This window comes from Zootoca vivipara, chromosome 4 (genome assembly GCF_965207765.1).
Source record: "Zootoca vivipara chromosome 4, rZooViv2.hap1.1, whole genome shotgun sequence".
NCBI lineage: Eukaryota > Metazoa > Chordata > Lepidosauria > Squamata > Lacertidae > Zootoca > Zootoca vivipara.
The window spans coordinates 43,225,800-43,252,535 of record NC_142587.1 but is presented as its reverse complement, the minus strand read 5'-3'; the positions used below and the strand labels follow the sequence as shown (position 1 = coordinate 43,252,535).

General features: G+C 42.4%; 1 protein-coding gene and 1 long non-coding RNA gene across 2 annotated transcripts; both read left to right on the top strand.

The window, feature by feature from the left end:
- Window positions 1–6,253: 6,253 nt before the first annotated feature.
- NR0B1 (nuclear receptor subfamily 0 group B member 1) lies at window positions 6,254–10,926 on the top strand. The gene is made up of 2 exons (XM_035115877.3): window positions 6,254–7,566; window positions 9,731–10,926. Exons 1-2 carry the CDS (start codon window positions 6,849–6,851, stop codon window positions 9,973–9,975), a joined length of 963 nt encoding a protein of 320 aa, XP_034971768.3. The 5' UTR covers window positions 6,254–6,848; the 3' UTR covers window positions 9,976–10,926.
- Window positions 10,927–18,550: 7,624 nt separating this feature from the next.
- LOC148685918 (uncharacterized) lies at window positions 18,551–25,981 on the top strand. The gene is made up of 2 exons (XR_015949777.1): window positions 18,551–18,692; window positions 25,923–25,981. It is a non-coding gene; the product is annotated as an uncharacterized LOC148685918 (long non-coding RNA).
- The last annotated feature ends 755 nt before the right edge of the window (window positions 25,982–26,736 follow it).

Below are 26,736 nucleotides of genomic sequence, written 5' to 3'. Positions count from 1 at the left end.
AGTAAAATACTGGCAGTTTGGCAATCTTATGAGCATCTAGAAAATGTAACACTGACTTTCTGCAGAATGTAGGAGCACATCATTTCATGAAGAATGTGATTATGAATAAACTTTCAGGAATAACATAGAAATAGCACAAAAATGTGCACTTCTATGGGCATTAACATCCTGGAATTGTATTCCAGTACTCTGCAGTATACTTCTATGATGAACCCATGTTTTTTCAGAAAAAAATACTAGAAAATACTTTTAGTAGCAGTGCCAGGAGAGCAGCTACAGAAACCCAGGCTTGATAGTGTTTTTGAATATCATTTTAATTTGTTTTTATTATGAAGAATTAGGGCATATCCTGGTAGGTTGAGATGGAGTCAAGATAGACTCTTACACAGCGGAGGTGGCATCAGGGTCTAGTTCTGGTGTAGGGAACCTCTGGCCCACATGCCAAATTTGGAATGCAAGGGGTCTCAATTTGGACTGTGAAGCTGTTTTTCCTAAATCATACCCATCGGCCCCAGACCTGACTTCACTTTAAGATCCTGATTGCTCCTTCGCTGGAGCAAGCTATGCTCTCAACCCTACCCCACATCACAGACCCTGCAAGTGTCCCTATTTTCCAGGGACAGTTCCAGATTTAGAGGAGCCATCCTGGTTTCTGATTTGATCGCAGAATGTCCCACTTTTCCTTAGGATGTTCCCAGTGGCGTCGCTAGCCTTCTGGCAAACCCGAAGGCACCCCGCCAGAGGGCGGGGCGTCCATCACGCACACATGTCATGACGCATGACTTACGTGTTGCACAACGGAGCGGGTTGCCGGGGGGCAGTGCTCCAGGCCCCGGATCTGAGGATTCCAATGCTAGAGCGGCACCGCCGGCAACCCGCTCTGTAGCTCGCTGACGCCCCTTGCCGCTCCGCCTGAGCAGGAAGAAGCACAATGCGAGCTATGGAGCGGGTTGCTGGCGCCGCCGCTCTAGCATCGGGATCCTTGGATCCGGGCGCTGGAGCACCGCCGCTGGCAACCCGCTCTGTAGTGCGCTTTGTGCTTATTCCTACTCAGGTGGAAGCGGAGTGGCAAGGGGCGTCGTCAGCGGCCGCTGCTGACACTGCTCTCTGGCCTGCCCCTTGCCTCCGCCCCACCAGGAAGAAGCGAGGGGCGAGGCCAGCAACATCGGGGCCTCTGCGATGGCGGTCGCACCACCACCACAGTAACAACAGCCATCGGTGGAGGTGGTGAGGGGGCACCGCGCTGCCCCCTGCAGAGTGAAGCCCGGGGCGCCCTGCCCCCCTATTGTGATGCCCCTGGATGTTCCTATTTTCATCAGAAAAATGTTGGAGGGTTTAGAGTTATGTGACCCCCGAGCCAAAGAGATAAGTGATAACTATACAGCCTTCAGAAGACATCTGAAGGCAGCCCTCTATAGGGATTTTTTTTTAGTGTTTAATGTTTTATTATGTTTTTATATATGTTGGCAGTTGCCCAGAGTGGCTGAGAAAACCTAGTCAGAGGGGCAGGGTATAAATAAAAAAAGTATTGTCATTATTACTATTATGGAATAGGAAATCCCTATTTTCATCGGATAAATGTTGGAAGGTAAGCCATCAGCTGGTGGGCAGTGAGGACATGCCTTGCTCTGGGAAGGGGAAGTGATTGCCATTGAAACCTCTGCTAAAATGGAGATACCCCCCTCCATTTTAACAATGGTTTCAATGGAAACTACTTCCATCTCCCAGAGGGCTTTCAAACAGCCCCACACTGCTCTTTGAACCTCTGAAACATGAACAGATTTACCACACATCCTTACAAAGACAGAAATAAACATGTTAACCCAGGTCTCCCAGGCCCAAAGAGCCACTGAATGAAGTAAACACCAGGACAGCTGTGACTGAATAAAATAACAACAACTGGAAAGTCCAGTTGTGTACAAACTTCTTATCACTTTTGTTGATGTTTCAGGTACTAATTTTCCTTGTCACAGGGAATTGCACAGAAAAAAACAAATGTAAAGTGATTTGGTAAACTATCCTTAAGTAACATTTCAAGGATGTAAAGTTTGCTTATTTTAGGCACACACTTTGCTTGCATTTTCAAGTATCTGCATGTACTTCATATTTTCATTTCTTATAATGATGTGTTGCTGAACTTATTCCAGGCATATCTATAATTGTACTCAAGAGAACATCCACACTGATTTTAATGTTGCTTTGGAGTGTGTGCCTATGCTTCTGATGTGTACACAGCAGTTGAGTATTCCTATTTTACCTATACAAAACATCACATCAACTACAATTGAAAGGTTAAATGTGCACAATGGGGGCCATGTGAAAATGAGAGGGAAACAGATTATTGCATACATAGTGAAGCACCCATCATATGTTGTGGATTTACTGTGCAGTTGTTAAGACAGAAACCAGCCCTCAGTTAAAAGTAATAATAATGAAACAAGGGAAGATATTTATTATATTCTAAAAAAATGTTGAGTTAACCTTTCTCAATTGCCTATTTAAATCAAAGAAATGACTTTCTCTCCTCGTAACAGACAGTGTTAAAGCCTCCTAGTTCCCTGAGTTAAACCATTTAAAGCTGGAACAACATCAGAAGTCTCCATTGCACTTGGTAATAACTCTTAATTCTCATCACCAGGAGAAAGAGAACAAGATGCTAAGGTCATCCAGCAACACAGGTAATAAATCTCATAAAATTGGAACTTGCCTCTACCAGTTTACTGAATAAGCCAACAAAACAGTTTATTATAGAAACTCCCATTTGGGGCTGAATTATGAGCACACAATTGATGACTATAAATGAAATATATTGCATGCAATTTATAAAAGGAAATTGAGAGTCCGTAGTAACTTTTTCCATGTTTAGTCTAAAAAAGACTCCTGTAGAGTATACAGGAGCAAAAACTCAAATAAAAAAGGAGCAACATTCACTTCAGGCATATTTGTTAAAGAAATGAGACACACTTGCATCTTCATCTATAAATGTTTCAGTTCAAGTATTCAATTCTATCAAGAGTTGCCAGAGAAGGTTGGACAGCTTGGTGCTGGGAATCTAAGCTGCACATTACAATATTGGTGAAGTTAAGCAGAGTATGGGAGATTGTGGAACAAAATGTAAGTTCTGCCTTGAGTTCCCTCTCAAGAAAGGCAGGATATAAATGAAATAAGCAAAAGCTTGTGCATATGTGTGTATAGATACTAAATTACTATGCACTGTATTATTCTGTTTATGTTCTTTGCCCATTTTTTTGCTTGACACTACCCTTCTGCCTCTGAGCAAATTCTGCTGGAAATGTGCCATGGCTCCTTTTATCCTGCACCAGGGTAAAGGAGATTTTTATTATTATCATGGGTCCAATGAAGCCTAAGTAGCAAGTTGGGGGGGGGTCTTTGTTCTATTATTATCAGACATCACAGGAGAGGGAAAACTTTTTGACACAGTGCCTACCCTGCCTTTGGACAGTGAGATTTCCATGGTAGCCAAAGAGGTGGGCAGTGGGGCCAGCTGCACTACAGTAAGAAGGGGACTTGGGAGGACTGACCCACCCAGGTCTTTTTTGCCAATGATGCATTGCAGCCTGTCCTGGCACAAACGGATCCAGCCCACCCACCAGAGTGTATGCTGGCTCCAAGAGGAGCCAGGGAGCTGGGACATTTTTCAGCTTATGGGTAAGCTTCCAGATGCCACTAGAGCCAGAAAAGGTAGGCAGCGCCAGTGGCAAAAATGTGTAGAGCCACAAATGTAACTCTTAGGATGGTATTCAACTAAAATTTACTCAGAAGAGACCCACTGAAATTAATACACCTAATGTAGTCATGTTCTATGCACACACTCCAAGCAAGTGAATAGAGGGTATCATAGTTCAAGGGTAGATGCCAGTCTGGCATAAGCACTTGAGACATAGCTGCCAAGTCTCCCATTTTTCGTGGGAAACCCCCATTTTTAAAGCCGTTTCCCACTGTTATCCCGAATGGCGAAATATCCCGTAATTCCCCCAGATTATCAAAGCAGCTCCTGCCGGCCAGGGAGGCTCCTTCTGCGCATGTCTGGACATGCGTAGAACTGATTTCAGGTGCCGCTCTGCCCATGTTTGGGCACCGGAAATTGGGCAGAGCAGCACTGGAAGTTGCTTCTATGTCTGGACGTTTGGTGCCGCGCCGCTGCTGATCCTGGATTTTTCAATCTGGAGGTTGACGGGTATGACTTGAGAAGGATGTAGAAGGCAGGTGAGAAGAATGGTCTGGTTAGAAAGGCCTGGACTGCTATATTTGTCTTCTGGGCCTGCAGTTCCTAACTTTTGTTCTGCACTAAGAATGGTTAGGCTTATTTTTTTTTACCATAAACTTAGGTGTAGCTTTCAGACATCTAGGTATCTGTGCATATAACAAAAGCACAAAGTACAACCACCTTTACTAAGCTGGTGCCCTGTAGATGTCTGCTGGCTAGGGCCGATGGAAGTTGTAGTCCAAAACATATGGATAGCACTAGGGTGGCAAAGGCTGATGTACACCAATACTGTAATACTTGTTGGACTACTTTGTGGGTTGAGTGCAGTATTGCTTGCATCTCTGTATCTCTTGCCCTTGTTACTGTCTTCTGTATTTGTTCAGTAACTAATTACAGTAACTAAAATACAACTAATTCCCTCGGGTTACAAACTTAATTCATTCTGGAGGTCTGTTCTTAACCTGAAAACATTCTTAACCTGAGGTACCACTTTAGCTAATGGGGCCTCCCGCTGCCACTGCGCAATTTCTGTTCTCACCCTGGGGCAAAGTTCTTAACCCGAGGAGCTACTTCTGGGTTAGCAGAGTCTGTAACCCGAAGTGTTTGTAACCCAAGGTACCACTGTTTTTAACATGGAGCTAAGGGAGCTGACAGGGTGAGCTACAGTGCCTCAAACCGCTTACTCCCTCAAGAAATTAGCCACAGCCAAAGAGCTCTTCAGTCCTATCCTCTCCAATATGATGATGATGAAGATGTGCACAGCAACAGAGGAATTATCAAAGTCCTCCCCTTATGGACTTCAACTTTGAGCTTTTTCCATTCTAAGTACATCTGGTGTACACTCATTTTCCTACACATGCTTTCATAGCTTAGCCTTAACAAGGTTTACAGGGAAGTCTCGTGGCTTAATTGTCATGTTGGAAGTATTACTGTATGGTCTGCCCCCAGTTCACTCAGGAGCTTAATTGAATTCTGACTTGCTCCCAAGTAAGTATGCTTGGGATTGTAACCATAGGCTAGTTTCATAGAGAGCAAAAAGTGATAATGGTAGTGCATAAAACACCTTTTTTTAAAGTGGGGGGGGGGCATATGAGTTTAGAAGGACATGAGGAAGGTGTTATGATAGTAGGTGGTTTATTCCAGGCTTAAAAACTGTATGTCAAAACGACAAAAGATAGAATTAAGAGAAAGTATAAAAAGAACTTAAAAGAAGATGAGGATGCATAGACATAGAGAAGAGTAATCAAGAAAGTGAAATAATAGATGCCTATGGAAAGAGATGTTATAACTGAAATGATCTAGAGTAGCCAAGACTTCTGCTCTGCAGGATTTTGAGCTGGATTTGGTGTGTAGGTGTGTGTGTATGCTTTTTTGGGGGGTAGTGCTGCATCTATAAGTATATCTTGGTGGTGTCAGACAGGAAGAGGCCCCAGGAATTTCAGTCACATTGTTCCTGTTTTTGATGAAGAACCGGCTTCAGTGTAAATACTTTGTGGCTTAGCTGATTTGTAGATTGCACTGCTGTTTTACAGATACACACATCCAGGAATGACCTCTAGCACCACCTTAGTGGGCAATTTCTTGCCCACCTTTAAACTTATGGATTTTTAAGTTAGAATAGGTAGCATAAAATAAAAATACCAGCAATGCCAATTCAGAGCTAATAGATAGAAATATAAAACCCAGATTTGCAATCTTGTGATTAAGAAAAAGGCAGTACCACAGGCACACTCTTTTCCTTAATATAGGCTAATATATATTTGCTTGCATTGCAGTATACAATATTCATATGTCCAGCAAGGAACTTTTTTTAAAAAACAAAATACATACAGTAAGAAAGAAAACCAAATTACTAGCGTGTGCCTGCTTTTTAACCACCAACAATCACGTGGAAGCAAAAGTGGTTTGAAATTAAGATAGTTTAATTAAGATAGTGGTTTGAAATTAAAACAGTTTAAAGAATGTTCTCTCCCTAACACCTGGATTTCTAAAAGGGAAATATTCCTTTGATGAGTCTCCATAAAACCCAGGGCGCTTTATTAGGTCATTGCAGAGACTCTCTTCTCGAAGGCAATTTAACTCCTTGATCTTTGCTCTGCAATTATTTGGCTGCTTGCAAAGAACCTCCTCGCTTTCCCCAAGCCCTCCATCGAAAGAGGGAATGCGGTGGGGAAGGCATGGCAATATATAAACATGGGCATTACTTTTGCCCTGCCCTTGAAGCTGAGTCTAAAGAAAAGAGGAGGAAGGAACGAAAGCAAGGCAACGCAATGCCGCCTGTAAATACTGCGCCTCAGGAGACGGCGGGGCCACATTGACAAAACGGAGCACAAAGGCGAGCGCCTCAGAGCCTCGCGCTTCCGCTGTGTAGCCGGGAGGAGGGGAGCGGGAGAAGGTGGAGTTGCCGCCGGGACTTGGCTTCGCTCCCTCCCAACCCTCGCCCTCGCCGCTTCCCTCCCTCAGCGACTCAGGAGCGTCTGCGCCGTTGAACTCTAGCTGCCCGCGCGCTATAAAGTTAAGGGCCGAGCCGAGGGCCAGCACTCCGCTCGGCTGAGGGGCAGAAGCGGCAAGGTTTTCCCGCTCTTTCCAGCCCTCTTTCCCGTTGCCTCCCTTTGGAGCCATGGCGTGCGTGGAGAGATGCCGCTGCTGCACGGGCAGCCGGCGGCAGAGCAGCATCCTCTACAATATCCTGAAAAGCGAGGAGCAGCGGCAGCAGCAGCAGCAGCGGCAGGCGGGAAGCGAGCAGCCGCCGCCTCCACCGCCGCAGCCGCCGTCGCCTCCTCCGCCACCGCCTAGTCCGGGCGGGCACGCGGCGGGTCCCGGCTGCTCGTGCGGTTCGCAGAAGCGCGTGGCTCTGCAGAGCCCGCAGGTGGCGTGCAAGGCGGCTTCGGCGGTGCTGGTGAAGACGCTACGCTTCGTCAAGAACGTGCCCTGCTTCCAGGAGCTGCCCCTGGACGAGCAGCTGGTGCTGGTGCGCAGCTGCTGGGCTCCGCTGCTCGTGCTGGGGCTTGCCCAGGACCGCGTGCACTTCGAGACGGTGGAGACCACGGAGCCCAGCATGCTCCACAGGATCTTGACCGACAAGCGGGCCGAAGAGGAGAGGCAGCAGCAGCAGCACCGGCCGCGGCGGCAGCAGCAGCAACAGCACCAAGTCCTGCTGCTGCACAGGACCCAGGAGAAGCTGGAGGCGGCGACCTGCGGCGGCAGCAGCAGCAGCCCGAAGCTCCCGTCAGCAGGGGAGATCCAAGCCATCAAAGGTTTCCTGGGCAAGTGCTGGAGCCTGGACATCAGCACCAAGGAGTACGCCTACCTCAAGGGGACGGTGCTCTTCAATCCGGGTAAGCGCGGGGAATTTGGTGGGAAAGAAGCGCGGGGATCCGCAGTGCGGGGAGTTGGGGGGCGAGAAACGGGCCACGGCTAGATTCTCTTCCCACCCTCCGCACTGCCATGTTAGCGCACAGGCACCACCTGTTGGATTTCTTCGGCTGGTTTCCTCCTGCCAAGTAGCTATGAATAGCAGCATAGAAGGTCTGTTGTAAAAACCTGATTTTTTTGGGGGGGGGGGAATAGGTGTCGTGGTAGTTGGTCTTGCCTTCTTGCCTTTACTTCCAAAGCTAAGAAAGTAATTGCCTTACCTGAACAAAACCTCAGAAGGTGAATTCGTGTGGTGGCAACTCAAGTTTTCATTTGCTTTATAGAGACTCTGGAAAGTTTTAGAGCAGTGGTTCCCAACCCGGTTTTTTTTTGGGGGGGGGGCATGCTCCACCTGAGCATCTTTAAAATCCTGATGCCCACCCCCTGTGACATATAATTCTTATTACTGTATTCAAAAAGTGAACTCCTATTCAAGTGGAGGAAGACTAAAAGGCCATTAACTGTTAATAACTCGTTCTTGAATTGCCTCCCTTAAAAATAAATTTGCCCCCCTGCTCCACGTTGGGTACCGCGGTCTTCGAGGGTTTTCATTGCGCTAGCTACAGGCAGACTTGACAAGAAAGGGGAAAGGGTCAGAACTCTCTCTACCTGTTCTGCTCAGGGAAATTTCCCCTAAAACATGGGCTATGTAATATTCTCGAAGAGTATAACAAAAGTGCAATACAGCATACTAGTAGGCTCGGTTTTTTTTGGGGGGGGGGAGAGAATAAAAACAGTTTCCATGTGCTCGTTTTATTTTCCTCTTGCTTAGCCTGGCTGAACAGCATCCAGTTTTATGTTCAGAAAAACATACAGCACATGGAACTAAGAATATCTTCATATTGCCATCTCTCTTTCTCTCCTTCATAATTTCTTATAAAACAGTGATTCTGAAAGACCCTCGTGAGCAAAGTTTTTCTTGTGCTCTAGAAACTCCCTGTGCTGTGATCAAGTACTGTGGTGTTTAAGGGTAGAGGGTGTTTTATTGTGTATTAAATATATAGATTCACTTAGGGACTGAATGATTGTACTGAATTGTAAGGAAACATGTTCAAGTACCTCATTTTGAAACGTTCTAAAAAGTTATTTTCAGAGGATTGCTACTTTGACCATTAAACTAACACATTTAGTGGATACTAATAATTAACTTGTAATAATTTGTACTAAATATATAGTAATGGAGAAGAAAGGAGAAAGAAAGGAAATTATTGGTGATTATAAAATAATCAAATGAATTAAGCAGATTTTTAAAATGGTTTAAGAAGTCAGAACCAGAAATGCTGCCTTAAGGCATTAGAAAATATTTAAATGCACTATATGTTAACTTAAAATAGAAGATACTGTTGTAGATAATCTAAACTAGATACATTTCATTTGTATAGGAAACACAGCTTTTAGAATGGCACTTGAATTTTTAATTTGATACTATCACATTTTGGCACAAAAATAAAAGTAGTAATTGTTCTTTGACACAAGTCTGTTGCAGTATTGCTGTTGCTGGAAAGGTAATTCAGAGCTTTTTTATTTGCATTGTAGAACCTTGGAAGTATGCCTGTTTGCAGTGCACATTTAAAATGAATGATTCTGGCTGTCAACAGGTTGTGGGCAAGCCTTCCTTTCTCTCTTGCTCTCTTCCTCCCTATGCTATCTTTGTCAATTTGTGAACATTTTTATTTCTAAAAGTAGATTGGTGAGTTTTATAACTGATAGGTTTAAACATATTTGTTAGAGAAGTTAATAAATTTTGTTGAAAGTGTCATTTGTTCTTAGTAGTGGGTGGGCGTGTCCTCTGTTCCCTGAAATGAGCATGAAAAATTCATTTTGTAAAAAAGAAATAGAGTTGTACACTTCAAAATAAAACACATGCTTCATGTATTGTGTTTATATTCTTATAGTGGTATGATGACTATCAGACTTGCCTTGCTACTAAAAGTTCAGTGAAGTACTTTTTTGTTCTCCGTTAATTCTGATTACTTTCCAGCCATTTTGCAAAATGGAGTAAGTCACTTCCAACTGTGTATATTGCAGATAAAAAGGTATTATGAAGAGAGAGCTATATGTTCATGTGTTTTCTTTTTACCCTTCTAGATCTGCCTGGGCTGCACTGTGTACAGTACATCCAGGGACTGCAGCAAGAAGCACAGCAAGCCCTAAATGAACATATCAGAATGATTCACAGAGGGGACCAGACTAGATTTGCCAAACTGAATGCGGCTCTGTCTATGCTTAGATCTATTAATGCTAATGTTATTGCCGAACTTTTCTTTAGGCCTATCATTGGAACAGTGAATATGGATGACATGCTGTTGGAGATGCTTTGTGCAAAATTATGAAGCCATGTGTGAATTATAACTACATAACAGAGCAATCCAACATGAAATGTCCCACAACAGAGTAGTGTAAAGTTTTGTAAAATAAACTAACTTATTGTTTTTACATAGATAGTATTTTTGTATTCAATAATAAAATATTATTTGAGTGCTCTTAGCTTTTATTAAATACTCATACCTTGAAAAGTTCCAGCAACATATTGTCAGCCCGTAAAGAAGAAAGAAAGTACTGTATAATCCAGTGCATGTTACTTCTAAGTAAGTCCCATTGTGTTCAGTGGAGCCTACTCTGGGCAAGTGTGCATAGGATTTAAGTCACAAAGTGCAACCCTATACATGTTTACTTGAACTAAGTCCCACTATAGTCAGTGGAACTTATTCCCAGGTAAGTGTGCATAGGATTCAGTTTAGTTTCCAAAGCAGAGTGAATATTCTTTGGTATATCTTTCACTGAAACTTAGACAGATCTGTGTATTGTGTTCAAAATAGGAAGTCTCTCTTTTCCGTTATGTCATTTGTTGTTATTATCCTATATTCTTGGAACGCATGTAAGACCAAATATGGTGTAATGTTCTACCTTTTCATATTTATCCTGGCCAGTTATTTCATAATTTTTTATTTAAGGGACTTTGGATAGACTTTATTATATCAGGAGAAGTTGGAATCCCAAGAGCAGTGTTTGGATCAGGTCATTGGGTGAAGATTGTTTTCACTACAATCTTTTTAAAGACAGTTTGCATTTATGTATCAGGCTTTTTTCCAGTCTGCATAAGTGTTGGCTGCAAGAGATTCAATACTATGTATATTTGAAGCTGGAATCAACTCTATCCTGTAAACACAGTAAATTGTAACAAAGTTGTAAGAATTGTAAATTAATGCAAACAATTTATTTATTTTTCTTGCATGTTGTCTACATAGGCTGAGTCCTTTATCATAAACTTGTGGACAAAAGCATTCTTGAAATCAGTGGCATTAATCTAAAAGTTGAATCACTGTTGCAAGGATTAGAATATAGTCTGTTTTGCACTTTTCTTATTTTGTCTTTAAAACAGCACATGCTGTTTCTGTTTGAAACAAATTTCCTTAATTCTGTGTCAGTTTACATGGTGCAGTCACCAGGGCCGCCTCGAGCAGGTCGGGCGCCCTGGCGCTGAGGCACGGAGATTGCTCTGGCGCCCCCACCCTCGCAGCACAGCTTTCACATGGCTTTGCCATGCAGCGCCCCCCCCCCCTGCCGGCCCCGCGCCACCAGGACTGCACCTAGAGCCGGGCCTGGCAGTCACCTTCCAACACAAAACTTGATCATATACTGGTGAACCTTTTTCCAGGTGAACCTTTTTCCAGGTTTCCAAACTACATTTGTACTTCCTATAAATACACCAGAGTAGAGTCACTATAACTCAGATGCAGTAATTAATGGATAGGGAACAAATAATACATTAAAAATACTGCTATAGTAATGCCACATGATTCACTGTTGTAAATAATGGGGCAGTAAGAGAGCTGAGAAGTTATGCATCTTCACCCAGGGTCTTTTTAAAGAATATTCACAACATTAAATTTAAAACCTTACATTAATGGACAGTGTCATTTTCAATATTGTTAACACCACATACCTAGATACACGCTGCATATTGCTGTTCTATGCTGCATCCAAATCTACTAAGTTTCTGTTTGGAACAGAAAGAAAGAAAGAAAGAAAGAAAGAAAGAAAGAAAGAAAGAAAGAAAGAAAGAAAGAAAGAAAGAAAGCGAATGCAAAATGACTAAATTTTTTAACTAGGTACATTTGTGTAGGTGTGAAAATAATAGAAAACCGCAAGAATATGTACTGCAGACCTGCAGAATATGTGACTCCTGAAACCAAATGCTGTCCATCAGCCATGGGTGTGTAACATGCAACTAGGGAAATAAAATGTTTGCTGACAGCTTGAGATCGGGGTGATTGAGCACGTGGATTGCATACAAATGCACAAAGGTTAGGTAAACGTCCCTGTAATGAGCATACATTTTCTTATTTATTAAATTTATGTTATTTCCAATGTTTTAGGCAGCTACGAGATAAGATTCAAAAAATTAAAATTGCTGCATAAGGATTGGCTAAAATGCTAATGGTTACAAAAATACACACAAGAATTTGGCGTTCATATAACTGCACTGAACTTCCAATGTTTTCAACCAATAGACACTAGTGATGTATATTAAGTGGAGCTAATTCTAAGTAACCTGTCTGCTTAGTTACATCCAATCACCACTGTGGTCCTAGTTCCAGAATAAGCAAATTAAAGGAGGTATAAGTATTAACTGCATATTGAAGCTATTGAATCAAGTTCTCCAGCTATTTTGTACACTGAGGTTGCTCTAGGGAAACTGACAAATTATGTGTGACCTGTTTTCATGGGGCACAAGAAGTGGCCTGATTAGTATTTCCAGCTGAAATTGCTTGGATAAAATACATGGAAGCAATCTATAAAGCATTGCTAATGCATAACCATGGGTTTTAGTGGGCTTTTACTGAAGCACCATAGAAATATATAAAAATTCCACAACAGCATTTTAGGTAGATTCGCCTGTTAAATTGTTGGAATTCCCCATCAAGTGCCTGGAGACAGACAGATGGGTCATGCATCCATAGCAGTGACCGGAGGAGGAATGACTGGTAGGAGGAGTGCAGAGAAGAAACACCATGATGCATCTGCAGCAGCACAACGGATGCCTTCATCTGCCCCAGCTGCAACAAATTATGTCTCTTCCTGTATCGGTGTCTACCACCCCAACTGGTGCTGCAGCCTTCCAACAGTTTGACTTCACCTCCAAAGGCACACTGCTCTATTGTCTCCTGAGGCAGACTGATGCCAACCGACTTCTGTCAGAAGCTGCAAGAAACTTATAGCTGTATATTGTTGGCACCCATCTATCTTCTGACACAATGGAGTGCGCCTCCGGGGGTGAAGTCAGACCACTGACCAGTGAAATGTCATCCCTGGGGTGCAAGCTTGGGCAGTGTGTATGGAGGTCCTGGGCTGCCTAGACAAGCCCCCTATCCCTTGGCCTAGCTGATGTAGTTCAAAGGAAAGCAGAGCAATGCATTTGGCACCAGCTTGGCTGCAGGTGTTGCAGGAGGGAGCGGTACAGGGCGCTATCCAACTGTCTTAGCAACTCCACTCTGGATTTGTATAGGTTTTACTCCTTAGCCTTTTCTTCTCCCAAAGACATCTCTAAAGGCAGCAGAGGTTTAGGAGCAGTTTTCCTTCTAGATGGGCTACTTTCCCAGGTTGATAAGACCCACCTGGCCCATATTATGTTGCTGTTAATTAGACATGCTGAAATCTGAACAAAGTTCCTCCCAAAACAGCTAACACAGAACACTAATTGATATGCATATGTTGATAACTTGCTCTTATAATTTACCATTCCAGCAAGAAAGTGGCATGCAACATTTTATAATACAATAAATAGGAATTATAACCCTGCCATTGCTGGATGAGTTACAAAGGGGAGGGGGAGACACATTCACCTCTGTCCTATAACAGAAACTAATGAGTATAAGCTGACTTACACATAGACTGTGACCCTATACACACTTATCTGGAAGTCTGAAATATAATGAGCTTACTCTGGAATAGACATATATGGGTTTGTACTGTCGGCTACTCTGTGAAACTGGAATCTGCACACAGTAGGGTAGTGCTCAATGCCTCTAGCAAACAGAGTTGTATTCCTGATTCCTGATGCCGGGCTATGAACCATACATGCAGCATATGGTCCCTGCAAATTGACATGATATTCAATATACACTTTTCTCATTAGTGCTATAAACACCTTGCAGTGCAGATGTCACTGTACGGTTGTCCGCAATCCAAACAGGTATGCTCAAGGGCTTGGATATTACCTTTCCCCCTTTGAATGGCAGAGCCCATATATCACAAATGGGATTGCAGTTGGTGTGTGCGCGTGTAGGCTGCTGTTACAGAAACTCAAGCCCAAACTTGCCATGGATACAGGGCATTAGTCATGTTGTTCTTTTCATCTTGGCCGTAGATGAATTCAATTATCTCTGGGCTGAGCCCGTTGTCTCATGAAGTTCTGGTATAAAAGATACAATGCACTACAGTAATACCATTATTAAATATAAAATACACTTTATACGCTCAAATCTAACAAATAGTAGAAATCCATGCAGCTTGTAACAGAAGTTCACTTTAAAATCTAATTTTGACTAAAGCAAGATTACAATACAGCACATGGTTTGTCTTTTAAAATAGTAACACTTCCCTCCCTTGTTGCAGTCCTCATGAAAATTCCCCTGACCCATGCTGCAATTAGCTATGGGTTGTGGGTGAGGGGAAAGCACCCATTGGCTTATTTATTTATTTTTGGCTTGGAAGGAATATAATTCCTTTCCCTGCATGCTGGGATCCTTATGAAAATTGGCTCCATCTTCATTAAATAAACAAAAAATGCCAACGTGATTGCCAACTATGCATTTAGCGTTACATGTGGTTAGGCTGTTACTTATGAAAATTATGTCACAACTAGCTTGGGGGAACTCCAACAGTACCCCCAAAACCACTAAGCTACCTTGTCCATGGAGACTGTTGAAAAATGGGACAGATGCTATGCTAACAGAATCCCTATCATGTTCTAAGCACCTACTGTAATTTCAGAAAACCACACTCACAACATAGAATCCTGGTAGACCACCATGCCCTCCCTACATCCCTCAGACTGATCCTGCTTCTGCGCATAAAAACCAAGTAGACATACGGTAACTTAGACCAATTTACCACACAGAGACAGACTTCATTCACTCTCTGTGACATGCACCAGGTAAGCATGTTCATAAATTGCTAGCAGTTTCAAATAAACTCCAGTTGATTTTTAAAACACTATACAATCAGACCAGATGCTACTTAGAGAAAGGCCCTGAAACTTCCTCAAATGATGTGTTATTAAAAATGCCAGCTTGTACAAACAGCTAACTCACCCAGAAATACTACCAGTGCAACCCAGTGCATGACATAGAGAGGTTTGGAAAAATAACCCAGCACAAGGACAGATTTGCTTTTCTCTAACATCAGTTCTGAAATGTCAAAACAGAAATGCCTGGGAATCCTGATAAGTAAATCCTGCTTCCTTCTGATTCATTCTGGCTCCTTTTCAATTCTTTCTAGTGTCTCCCACAGTCTCTTCTGACTCCTGAACTCATATTCTGAAAGCTGTGGCCTCTAATTTCCCATCAAATAATGTGGGAAAGGTCCTATACATCAGAGATGGCTAACCCTTGAGCCAACCCTCTGGGGTTCACATGCCAGCAGCCTGTGAGAACAGAATGCTGTCCAGCATTTGGCCTGATCCAGCAGCGCTCTTATGATGGCAGTGGCAGTAATCGACCCACTTGGTACCTTTTTCCACAACACTGAGAGTGGCTAGTGCAGGCATCCCCGAACTGTGGCCCTCCAGATGTTTTGGCCTACAACTCCTATGATCCCTGGGTAACAGGACCAGTGGTCAGGGATGATGGGAACTGTAGTCCAAAACATCTGGAGGGCCGAAGTTTGGGGATGCCTGGGCTAGTGCTAGGTATGTTGCTTTCAGCACCACCACCCATCTCTGCCATTGCTGCCAGCCTCTGCACAACATCTGGTAGCAGGGGGTGGGGTCTACCAGGGTGGTACTGGATGATGGCATGAGGAGATACTTTGGCCACTTCCTCAAATGTGGTACTGTGTCTTCATACTCTTAGCATATATACTTTGGCAGACACCTTTTATTAGGTGAATACTGAAAAACGTTGATTTCTGAAGTGTTTCCAGAGTACATTTTAGGCCATTCAAGCTAAAGGTAACATCTTCACATGTTATTTAACAATCCTAGCCTCTACAGCCTTTGTTAGAAAACAGCTGTTGTACATTCTTCCAAACAGTGGCTCTCAAGGTTGAAACTGCCAAAATACCAGTGTCCTCCTTGACTAATCACAAAGTTATTCACAGTAGAAGCTTGACATTTTTTTTTCTGTAAATGAATTTGAGATAGTTAAAAAGGGAGGTAATTTTTATAGAAAAGGCTTTTTGTGTCTTGCCCTCTGCTTAAAAATTAATAAATAAAGTAGCTTATATGTTCAGGAAGTTTTTTCATTAACTTTCAGATTTCTGTTAAACCTATGAAATGTAGATCTGTTAACATATCTTAAATGCAGAAGAATATAGTTTCAAATATGATCCCAAAGGCGTTGCTGTGATTTTAAAATAGCTACGGTATATAACAAAGAAGCTCCACATAGTAACTTAAAACATGAATAAAACTGCACCAATTATTCTGTGCATCTGAGGATGGGAGTACTTCATCTAGTGGATATTCTTGGTATTGCAGTTAACGTTTCACATTTTTCAAGAAACCTCATGTGAAAAATGCTTACTTTTAACATGCCACCCAAAGTGTTAGGTGATAATTGGAGAAATATATTTGCTGCAGAAAAACTACACTGTAGATTACACATTACCCTATTATAAAAATTCATATGGAAGTAAAATATAAAATGGATTAGTTATGAGAATAGCTACAGGTACTGTCCTTATAGAACATGAAAATTCTTAAAAATAAGCAGCAAGGTAAACAAACTCTTTCTTAGATGGTTTTTAACATTAATTCATCCAAGTGAGATTTTGAGTTTTGCCAAAGTCTTGGAGAATAAATCTTCATGCCACAAAGTATATGTAGAGGCACATCCTGGTACGCACATAATTTGGCTGTTGTTTGTAAGCCTGAGACAAAAGCACCATGAAGCTGAATGGAAGCTCACGAACAACTTCCCCCCCAAGCTACCTTACAATGCTGTGTCTTTATTAATTTAATAATAAATAAGAACATAGAGGGCCAGCTGAACCCAAGCACTTTGGTAGCAGCTGTCAGAGCTGAGCGGTAGCAGGTTTGAGATGAGCTGGGAACTGGGAGCCCTGGGACAAGCCAGTAGTAAGGAATGAAGAGGAAATAAGAACCAAACGACAAACCAGGAAGCAGGAGCAAGGAGCAAGTCAGAAATTAGGCCTGAAAAGCAACCAAGGAACACATCAGAGGACAACCTTGTTGCTCAAGGAAGGATTAACTGCAATCTTTTTGTACTCTTTCAGTCTAGGAGGAACCAGTTAGTCCAGCTCCCGCCTGAAGTTGTTGTTGTTGCTATTATTATTACATTTATTATCTGTCCTTCACCAGGTCACAAAACTTAGTGGTTTATCACATGGGACAGCTGTCCACAGACCCCAGCAGCTCCTGACAAAAGCAACGCAGTTGACAGTGACAAGCCACATCTGCACTCACATGCAACACACAAGCAAGTTTATTATATATTTAATAATAATAATGATTCTCCAGCATACTGCAGGGTTCATTCTTTCTGCTGCCCCATCCCATCCTGGTTCCTTCTTCCATTCTGGTGCCCAGCACACTTTACTAAATAGGAGGCATGATGATTAGGGCAAGGTAGAATTTTTGTGTAAATGACAGTGATATGGAAAGTATTTATGAGTAACTAGTACATCTAGTCACTAGTACGTATTAGCAACTGATCTTACTTTGCATTGTTGCTCGTTTATACAGCATTTTACTGTATTATGTGCTTTCTCCAATAAGTATGCACTCCTGGGGAATTTAAACAGTTAAAAAAAAGATATATGAATGCACCTCTTATTTAATTCATGCCGTTTTCTGACACAACATTTAATCCTCTGCTGCACTATGTGTGCCAAGTGGACTTCAGGCTTCTGGATCACAAATGCTTTTCAAAAACCAAGGAACAAATAAAAAAGAAAAGATTTATTTAGAAGAAAAAATTGTAACTCCTGCAGTACAGCAAATAAATCACAAGCAGACTGCAAAGAGCTCCACAGGTATTTCTTCAAACTGCTGGTCTAACTAGGTGTTAAAGGGGAGCCACAGCCGCCACTATCTCAACATGTCCCTTTGTGTGCTTCAGTAATGTCTAGGAAAGTGTCGCATGTAGCACATCCACACCATATATTTAAAGTACACCAAAAGAACTGTTAAAGCACATGACTTTTCTCAAAGAATCAAGGGAACTGTAGTTTGTTGGGAAGGCAGCTTGGTGATGGGGGAATATTGGGATAACAGAAACTGCAGCAGGCTGCAACAGTCAAACACTTAATTGTGGCTGTATTGTGTAGTTCAGACGCCACTAGCCCTTCATGTTGTTCTATTTCCATAATGAGCTACTTGGAGAGAATCACAAGATGTGTAAGCAACTCCTATAAGCAGGCTGCTACAAACAAGTTCAACACTCAGTAGCAAGAAGCCCACCCCTTTTTTTTCATTGCTGGTATTCCTTTCAAAAACAGTTTGCTATTACTGAAGTGTCCAGAGTCAGCAAAATCTTTTATTTCTACCAGATAAACAAGCTTTCTCCTGCCCTTCTCCTCTCCTGATACAACCCCTTCCATTGTGAGCGGAGTCACTTCCGGGTTGAGGATGTGTTCCCTCAATCTGTGTCTTTCCTGTTTGTGTGTTGCGCACTTTCTCCTCCCGTCTGATTTCTCGACTCTCTCCCTTTAGTTCCACACGCTGATTCAGTGTCGGAGGTTGTGCTAAACTGAGCAGAGCAGGTTCGCTTACGGGAAAAGTACTTGGCAAAGCCTGAACAACGTGTTTGCTTTTGCCTCCCCGTCCTGCATTTTTGGTACAGACGTCTCTGAGGGAGCTGGGATTGTGAGTATTCACTTTTAACTATAATTGAATGGGGGGCATATTGCAGCTGAGTTTACCGTACTAAGAGCTTTTTGCAGCTGAGAGGAGTGTATATCTACCTGCACCATCAAGTAAAGGCGTAAGATTATTATTATTATTATGTATTCAATTTGTATGCCACCCATACCTGTAGGTCTCAGGGTGGTTCACAACACAAAAGTTGTAATATACGAAGCACAAAATACATGATAAAAATAAAACAATTAACAATACTTATGTGTATGCACACTAATAAACTATATGTTCCTCAATGAAAGCCCCTAAACCATACTCCAGCCCACAAATCCAAAAATCCTAATGAGTATATGTTTTACAACAATTTAAAACAACCCCTCCCTCCAGATAAAAGAGCACCCACCCAAGTTAAAACCTCAGCTTGTTCAAAAAGTAATTTTAACACAAGGGAAGAAGAGGCCCACTGTATCAGACCAAAGGACCATCTAGTCCAACATTTTGTTTCCCACAATAGCCAAGCAAAAGCCTATGGGAAGCCCTATAGCAAGATGTGTTTCCATGGGCATAGCCAAGGGGGGTGGCTGCCCCCGAGATCAAGTAAATCAATAGAAATACTTAGCTAACTGACCAATCACATTGGTTCTCCCCCACCAACAAAAATCCTGGCTACGCCCATTCCCACTATGGTTCCTCAGTCCTTGATATTTACAGGCATAGATTACCCTGGAATAAGTGCTTTTTTCTGGGGGTACGCAGGGGTACTCATACCCCTAAACATTTTGTGAATCTAAGTTCTGCCTCATTAAGGGGCAGTATTTCAATATGAGTAGGAAAATGAGAGTATCCCTAAACATTTTTATTTTTATTTAGAAAAAAGCATTGCCTGAAACTACAGTTTATGCATAATTGTAGAAGCTTCTGTGGCAATCTTTTAATTACAATTGAGAAAGTGAGAACTGACACTGTGTGTATGTGTGCATTGCAAATTGCGTGGGACTGTCAAATCTTTGCCAATCTACTGCAAATTACTCAGAGACCTACTGGTAGATCCTGATCTCATTTCCCTCCACTTACGTTATATAGTATCATGGAGTGCCTGGCACTGAGTTTCATTATCATGGTATAGCATTTGTATTCATAGTATCATAGAATTGTGGAGTTGGAAGGGACCATGAGGGTCATCTAGTCCAACCCCTTGCAATGCAGGAAGCTTTCGCTCAAACCCATGACCCCGAGATTGAGAGTCCCACGCTCTACCAACTGTGCTGTTTGGCACACTATGTTTGGGCTGTTCTGAGACAAAGTATTTTAGTTGATTTAAACACAGAAAAATTATAAGAAAACAACTTTAGAATCAAATTATTATTTAGTCTTATCTGAAACATTTGGGATATGTATAGAGCATAGCACTGAAGGTTTTTTTTTAATAGCCTTCTAATTGCTAGATTCTCAGCAAATGTTCACTATTAGGAAAACTTTAACTTGCTTTAAATCAGCTAGGTGAATCCCATGACTTTCCTTTACTTATACAGTATTTGGTAGATTAAAAAGGTTTAAAAACTGCTGTCTGAAAACACTAAAGAGTAGGCTGGGGGGGGAATCTAGTTATGGGCATAATCATTTATTCACAAAGCATTGAAATCCCAGTGCATTGAGACAATGCTCTTCATCAGGAAAAACTACAAAAAATCATGTAAAAAAAGAAGATGCAATGATTCCTGAACTGTCAGACAGAAAGGTGAAGTGATATACCGGTAATTGGTAGTTAATTCTCTAATTGCTTTATCTTAATGACGGATCTGTTTTATCAGTCACTTACAATATATATGATTGTCTGATTGATAATCCTTAGGCATTCCTTCTTGATATATTTTCTTTTAATACAAAATGTTGATTTGAATGAGGCTTTTCAAGTTAATTATTGTTAAATAATTTTTTTTTTAAAAAACAGTCCAGCACCTTTATAGCATCAGTTCAAGTGGAAATTAGCATTCAGAGAAGAATCCTGAATGAGAACAGCTAATCTCTTTTGTTTGCTGCATTCTCAAAGTAGACACTTTATATCTGAAGTTAAATATTATAATTATTACAGACCTTTTCCTTCTCAAAGAGCTCAAGCTTTTATTTCAAGCACATTTGCAATGGAGAGGGAGAAAAGAGATAAAATTGCAGTCATTTGCCTACTGACAACTCATAGAACCATAGAGTTGGAAGCAACCCTGCAATGCAGGAATCTCAACCAAAGCATCCATGACAGATGGCCATCCAACCTCTGCTTAAAAGCCTCCAGTGAAGGAGAGTCCGTAATCTCCCAAGGGAGTCTGCTGCACTCTTGAACTGCTGTTACTGTCAGAAAGTTCTTCCTGATGTTTACTTGGAGTTTCCTTTCTTGTAACTTGAAGACATTGGTTCGAGACCTACCCTCCAGGGCAGGAGAAAACAAGTTTGTTCCATGTGACAGCCCTTATGATATGATAGCCATCTTCAAATATCTAATCTGTCTCCTCTTTCCCAGGCTAGATGTACTCAGCTCCCTCAACCATTCCTTATAAGGCTTGGCTTCCAGACCCTTGATCATCTGGGTTGCCCTCCTCTGCACACATTCCAATCCAGCATGTCCATATCCTTCTTAAATTGTGGCACCCAGAACTGGACAAAGTATTCCCGGTGTTGTCTCAACCACTCTATTCTGGGCTGGCATGGTGGGAGAGGAATCCAAGATAGCTGGGCCAGAATGCTGAAGCAACCAGCTTAGGCATCAGATTCTCAGAAGCAGCAGTAGCAGCAGCAGCCTCAGGTCTTTATCCTGAACCTCGCAGCCATTCCCTTCTGTTGCTGAGTGTTCTCTCCTGGGCTGCTAATCTGGCCTGCTGTTTCAGGTGTGATGGAGGAAGCTATTGCTTCACCAGTGTTTAAGGAGGATACAATTAGCATTCCAACTGGCTTCTAGCAGTGAAATTGAGAGGGGCTGCCATCTTGTCCTTCACCTCAGTCAGCATGTCTGGGGCTGGTCCTGTAAGGCAAAGATAGTGCCTAAAGTGCTGCTAAGGCATTAAGAGATTAAAAGGTAAGCCTCACGAACTAGAATTGCCTAATAGGCAGCCATTGCAGTTGCTGCAGAGCCGGCTACATATGTTCGTTCTTCCTAGTATTCAGCTGAGAGGTAAGTCATGTTTCACACAGCATGGCAGGGACTTGGTTTTCCAGCCCAGATGCAGATGTCAAGTGCTTTCTCATCAATCTCTTTCCCAAGAACTAGCAAAGCACCTGGCTGAGTCCAAGGTACAGTAGCAGCTGGCAGCACCACCAACTTCCCATCTTGATGCTGCCAACATGGGTGCAAAACATGGGGCTCCATTGCAGTGTGTGGGGGGTAGTCAAATGGAGGTGCACAGCACCCAGATTGCAATGCAAGCTTCTGTAATAGGCTAAGCATATTTAATTGGAGAATACATGTTTGCTGTTATCAAAAGGCATGAAAGAAATTAGTTACGCCTTATTAAGCATATCGGCTCAAGCAGAAGCATTACCCTCTGGAGGGAGTCTCAATGGCACTTTGATGTCGGGTATCAAACCAGTAAGAATGTGGCACCTGCTCTAGGAGCAGAATCAGACGCAAGGGAGCTTAACTTTTTGTTTTGTTTCTTGGTATGGTATTTCATTAACACCTCATCAAAGAGAAATACAGTGTGTTTCTCTTCCATCCGAGATTTGCAATTATTAAGCACTTTCACCTGAGGTTTAAGGGAAGAGGGATTAAAAAATAATAATTACACTACTGTATTTTTAAAAATGGCATGTAAGAAATACTTGTAATATTTTGAAGGCCAGGATTCTAGCTGGACAATTGAGGGGGAAATATGAGTACACTAGTGTCATTCAGCCCGTTCAGTAAACGGGCGCTAGCCGGGCGGGAACGGAGGGGAAGCCCTGGGGCCGCGCAGGCGTCGCCTCCGTCAAGCGCCTGAGGCCCACCGGCCCCTCCTCCGCCTCCTCCCGCTGTCCCGAGTGGTGACGGCCTCCTCCACCTCCCTGCTGCGGCGGAGTGACGCGGGGCGGCGAGGCGGGAGAGCGAGGGGTGGCGCGTTTAACTGAGGCGCTTACGGGAGGCGGCAGCGGAGGCCTCTTCCTTCTCCTCAGGAGAAGGGAGGTGGAGGAGGCCGTCGCCACTCGGGACAGCAGGAGGAGGCGGAGGAGGGGCTGGTCTCTGCGCTCCAAGTCTCTGTGTCCAATCCCTGTGTCCGTGGGGCACATGCGCAGTAGCGCAGACACAGGGACTGGACGCAGAGACACAGGGACTTTATTATATAGGATTACTCTTGCTCTACCACATGACCAATGAGAACATTTTTGTTCTATATAAATCTAAACAGATTAGATTTAATAGATTGGTGTGTTTCCTTAGAAAAATGATTTTCTCCCCCCTCCCCCAATTTTTATTTTTTCCTTTTTTCCAGTTCTTTAACCTCATACAATACATCAGGGGTGGCCAACTCTGAAGAGTTAAAAACTGGCAATGATCTACCCCTTTTTTTTGGAGGTTCAGGTCAAAGTTGTTGAGCTTTTTTTTAGGGAGGAGGAAACCCCTTTTTTGCGGGGGGTGTAGGGCTTTTTTTAGGGGAGCCAAAGTTGTTTCGCTTCTTCGGGGGGAGCCAGTGATCTACCACAGATGTCCGGTGATCTACAAGTAGATCTCGATCTACCTGTTGGATGTGCCTGCAATACACAATCAACAACTATACAACAAATGGCTTTGCCAAGCTCTGACTTCCCTCCCCCCCCCAAGCAGGTAAATTATTTCATTCCACTTGCGCATTTTCTTAATTTTCCTTAATATCGAGGATGTAGGGTTTATCTCAATCCCGCTAGTGTCTTCATATCTTTATACAGTAATTGTCTTTTATGTATTCTACAAATTTACTCTACTCTTTCTGAAATCTCGTATTGTCCTGGTCCCGGATTCTGTAGGTCAGTTTGGCCATTTCCTTATAATCTTACATTTTCGTCCGCCACTCCGCTCTCAAAGGTACCTCTTGAGATTTCCACTTTTGGGCTATTAATGTTCTTGCCGCTGCAGTGGCATACATAAACAGCCTTTGGTCTGGTTTTAGAATTTCCTTACCCACCATCCCCAGCAGACAGCTTCTGTTTTTTTGAGGTTCAGGTCATTTTAATTCATTGTAAATCAGTTCCCAAAATGTTTTTATCTTATCACACGTCCACCACAAGTGGTAAAATTCACCATCTGATGCCTTATATTTCCAACATGCCTTATTTTCATTCTGTACATTTTTGCTAGCTTTACAGGCGTCAAATACAAGCGATATATCATCTTCCTTACATTCTCTTTTAAAACTATACATGCCGTAAATTTTAAACTTTCATTCCATAAGATGAGGTAGTGGAAGAAGCAATGATCAAATGGGCAATTGATTTTGGGCACAATATTGAATTTGATGCATGGATTAAATTATACAAAATTGATTTTCATGCTAATCACATGAACTGCAGACAGACATATTTATTTTATATAGTGCAATATTTATATACCACCATCATACATCAAAACTAAACTAAAAATGCAATAAAATTCAGAATAAAATAGCACCTACTTTTTCACTGGCAGGTAACTAGTAGAATCTAACTAGTATTAATGACTAGCAAAGGCCTTCTCTCAGCAAGTGCTGAAATTACGTTACTGTATGTGCTTGCCTCAATTTAGAGGAGCGGTGTTTTCTCGGGAAGGACACCACTACTGAAAAGGCCCTCCCTCTGGTCATTACTAAGATACACCTGCAGGTTGCAGGTCATATGTCTGAGTCATATGATAAAGCTAACTGCTTTAAATTCATTCACCCTGGAACTACTCTACATGGTGAATACAGAACCTCCCATTTTCACCATTTTATAGGCTTGTCATTCATCTATTAGTTTCCTTTATCCAGAATGAATCTCACCCAAAGTCACTGATGTAACAACAGGCTCGAGAATTTTGGCTGAGTACCCACTATACCTTTCAAAGTACATTCGAAGCACAGTCTTTTCCTCCGAGAATTCTGGGTACTGTGGTGTTCCCTCCATAGAGATACAATTCCCTATCAACCATTAACAAACTATTCTTTGAAGGTAAAACTGCTTTGAATGTGTTTTAAGCTCATGGTAGAGACAGTGGTTCATTTAGAACAGGCATCCCCAAACTTCGGTCCTCCAGATGTTTTGGACTACAATTCCCATCATCCCTGACCACTGGTCCTGTTAGCTAGGGATCATGGGAGTTGTATGCCAAAACATCTGGAGGGCCGCAGTTTAGGGATGCCTGATTTAGAACCCCCCAACAGTGGTTAATCCTAGATGTTTTGAAAGAACAGCCCAGGGTGCTTTGGGGTGTGTTAACACCAGCAATATTCAATGTGATCTGTTGCCAGTATGAAGGGGATGAATTTCCTTTGGGTTTCTTTAAGTCTTCCAATTGTGGCTCAAGCCTCTCAGTTTTTCAGTTATGAGAAAGATTCAACACCCCCCCCCCCAATTCATGCTTTTATAGCACATTCCCCACTAAGCGATAGATCTATGCTTATTTCTCAGTGTTTGAGAACTAGTAACACTCTGAAGCGATCATCCTCCCTGCACTGACTCTTCAGAGAAAGTGCCTCAGGCAGTTCAAGGCCTTCATTTTAGTCGAGACTTTGTAAACGGCATCTGCTCCACGTGAACTCATTAATGAAGGGCTCTTACCAAAGTGTCCCTTAGTGCTATCTTGAGACTCACTGCCTCTTCAATATGCTCCTGAAGCTACTACTTTGGAGCCACCTACAGGAAAGGGCATATGTAGTCAATAGCAAAGGGCACTTTCAATGGGTTTCTTACTGTGCTATTCAGTGAAGCCCCCGCTGTTGCTTGGTAGCCTTCTGCTGAATTAGCTGGGCAGTTTACATTGTGAAAAACCAGCTACATAAAGATTCTTGCCTGGCTAAAGCTGGACAATTAAGCAGACAGGTCAGCGGTTTGATTCTTTAACCATTGAGTGTTTGGCATGCTAGAAGTCCAATTGGAGGGCACACTGACAAGGAGATAGTAGATTCTCAAATTCTACCATCTCAATAGGAACAATACTTACTTTATTCGCTTCTTTTGCTTTTGCTTTTGTTTATGCCTGATGGGGGAAATGAAGCTAGATTTGTGAAACTCAAGAGTACAATAAAAGACTTTGTAAATAAAAGGCTTTGTGCTTTACAGATACAGTTTCCCGTGGGCGGCTCCAACTATTTGTGGTTTGCAGCATGCTTCTGCAAAGGTAAGTCCTGTCTAACCTTTTAGAGTTCTTTGAGAGTATGGTTTGAGATGATCCAGGACACACTATGTATTGGGCTTTCAAATAGTTTTTGATAAAAGTTCCTCACTGAAGGCTACTGAGTAAATTTAGCAGTCATGGGATAAGGGGACAGGTCTTCATTATAGATTAGTAATTGGTTAACAAGCTGGCAGCAGACAGTAGGAACAAGTACGCAATTCTCACAGGGTTCTAAGAAGTAGGGTCTGTATTGGGATCTGTGCCTTTTAACTAATTAATAAATGATCTATAGTTGGGGGTGAACAGTGAGGTGGCCAAATTTGCTGATGACATCAAATTGTTCAGGGTGGTAGAAGCTCCAGAAGTATTACTCCGCATGTCATCCAATAAAGTTGAATGTTGGAAGAGTCAGGAGAGACAAAAGGAAATAGTCACACAATAGTCATACAACAAGATAAAGCAATGGCCATCAATTTGTATGGCTTTAAAAGGGATTTAAACAAATTTATGGAGGATAAGGCTATCCATGGTTATTAGCCATGCTATGTATCAGAGGTGGCATGCCTCTGAACACCAGTTACTGGGAATGTGGGAGGAAAGTGCCATTATACTCAAGTCCTTCCTTTGGTTCCTGTGGAATGTCCTCCCACCAGATGTCAAAGAGAACAACAACTACCAGACTTTTAGAAGACATCTGAAGGCAGCCCTGTTTAGGGAAGCTTTTAATGTTTGATAGGCTACTGTATTTTAATATTTTGT

What these genes read in the sequence shown, in the direction of transcription:
- NR0B1 (XM_035115877.3), top strand. Translation starts at nt 6,849, where the DNA reads ATGGCGTGCGTGGAGAGATGCCGCTGCTGCACGGGCAGCCGGCGGCAG. An exon ending in GACGGTGCTCTTCAATCCGG is followed by an intron (nt 7,567 to 9,730) that starts GTAAGCGCGGGG and finishes TTACCCTTCTAG; the next exon opens with ATCTGCCTGGGCTGCACTGT.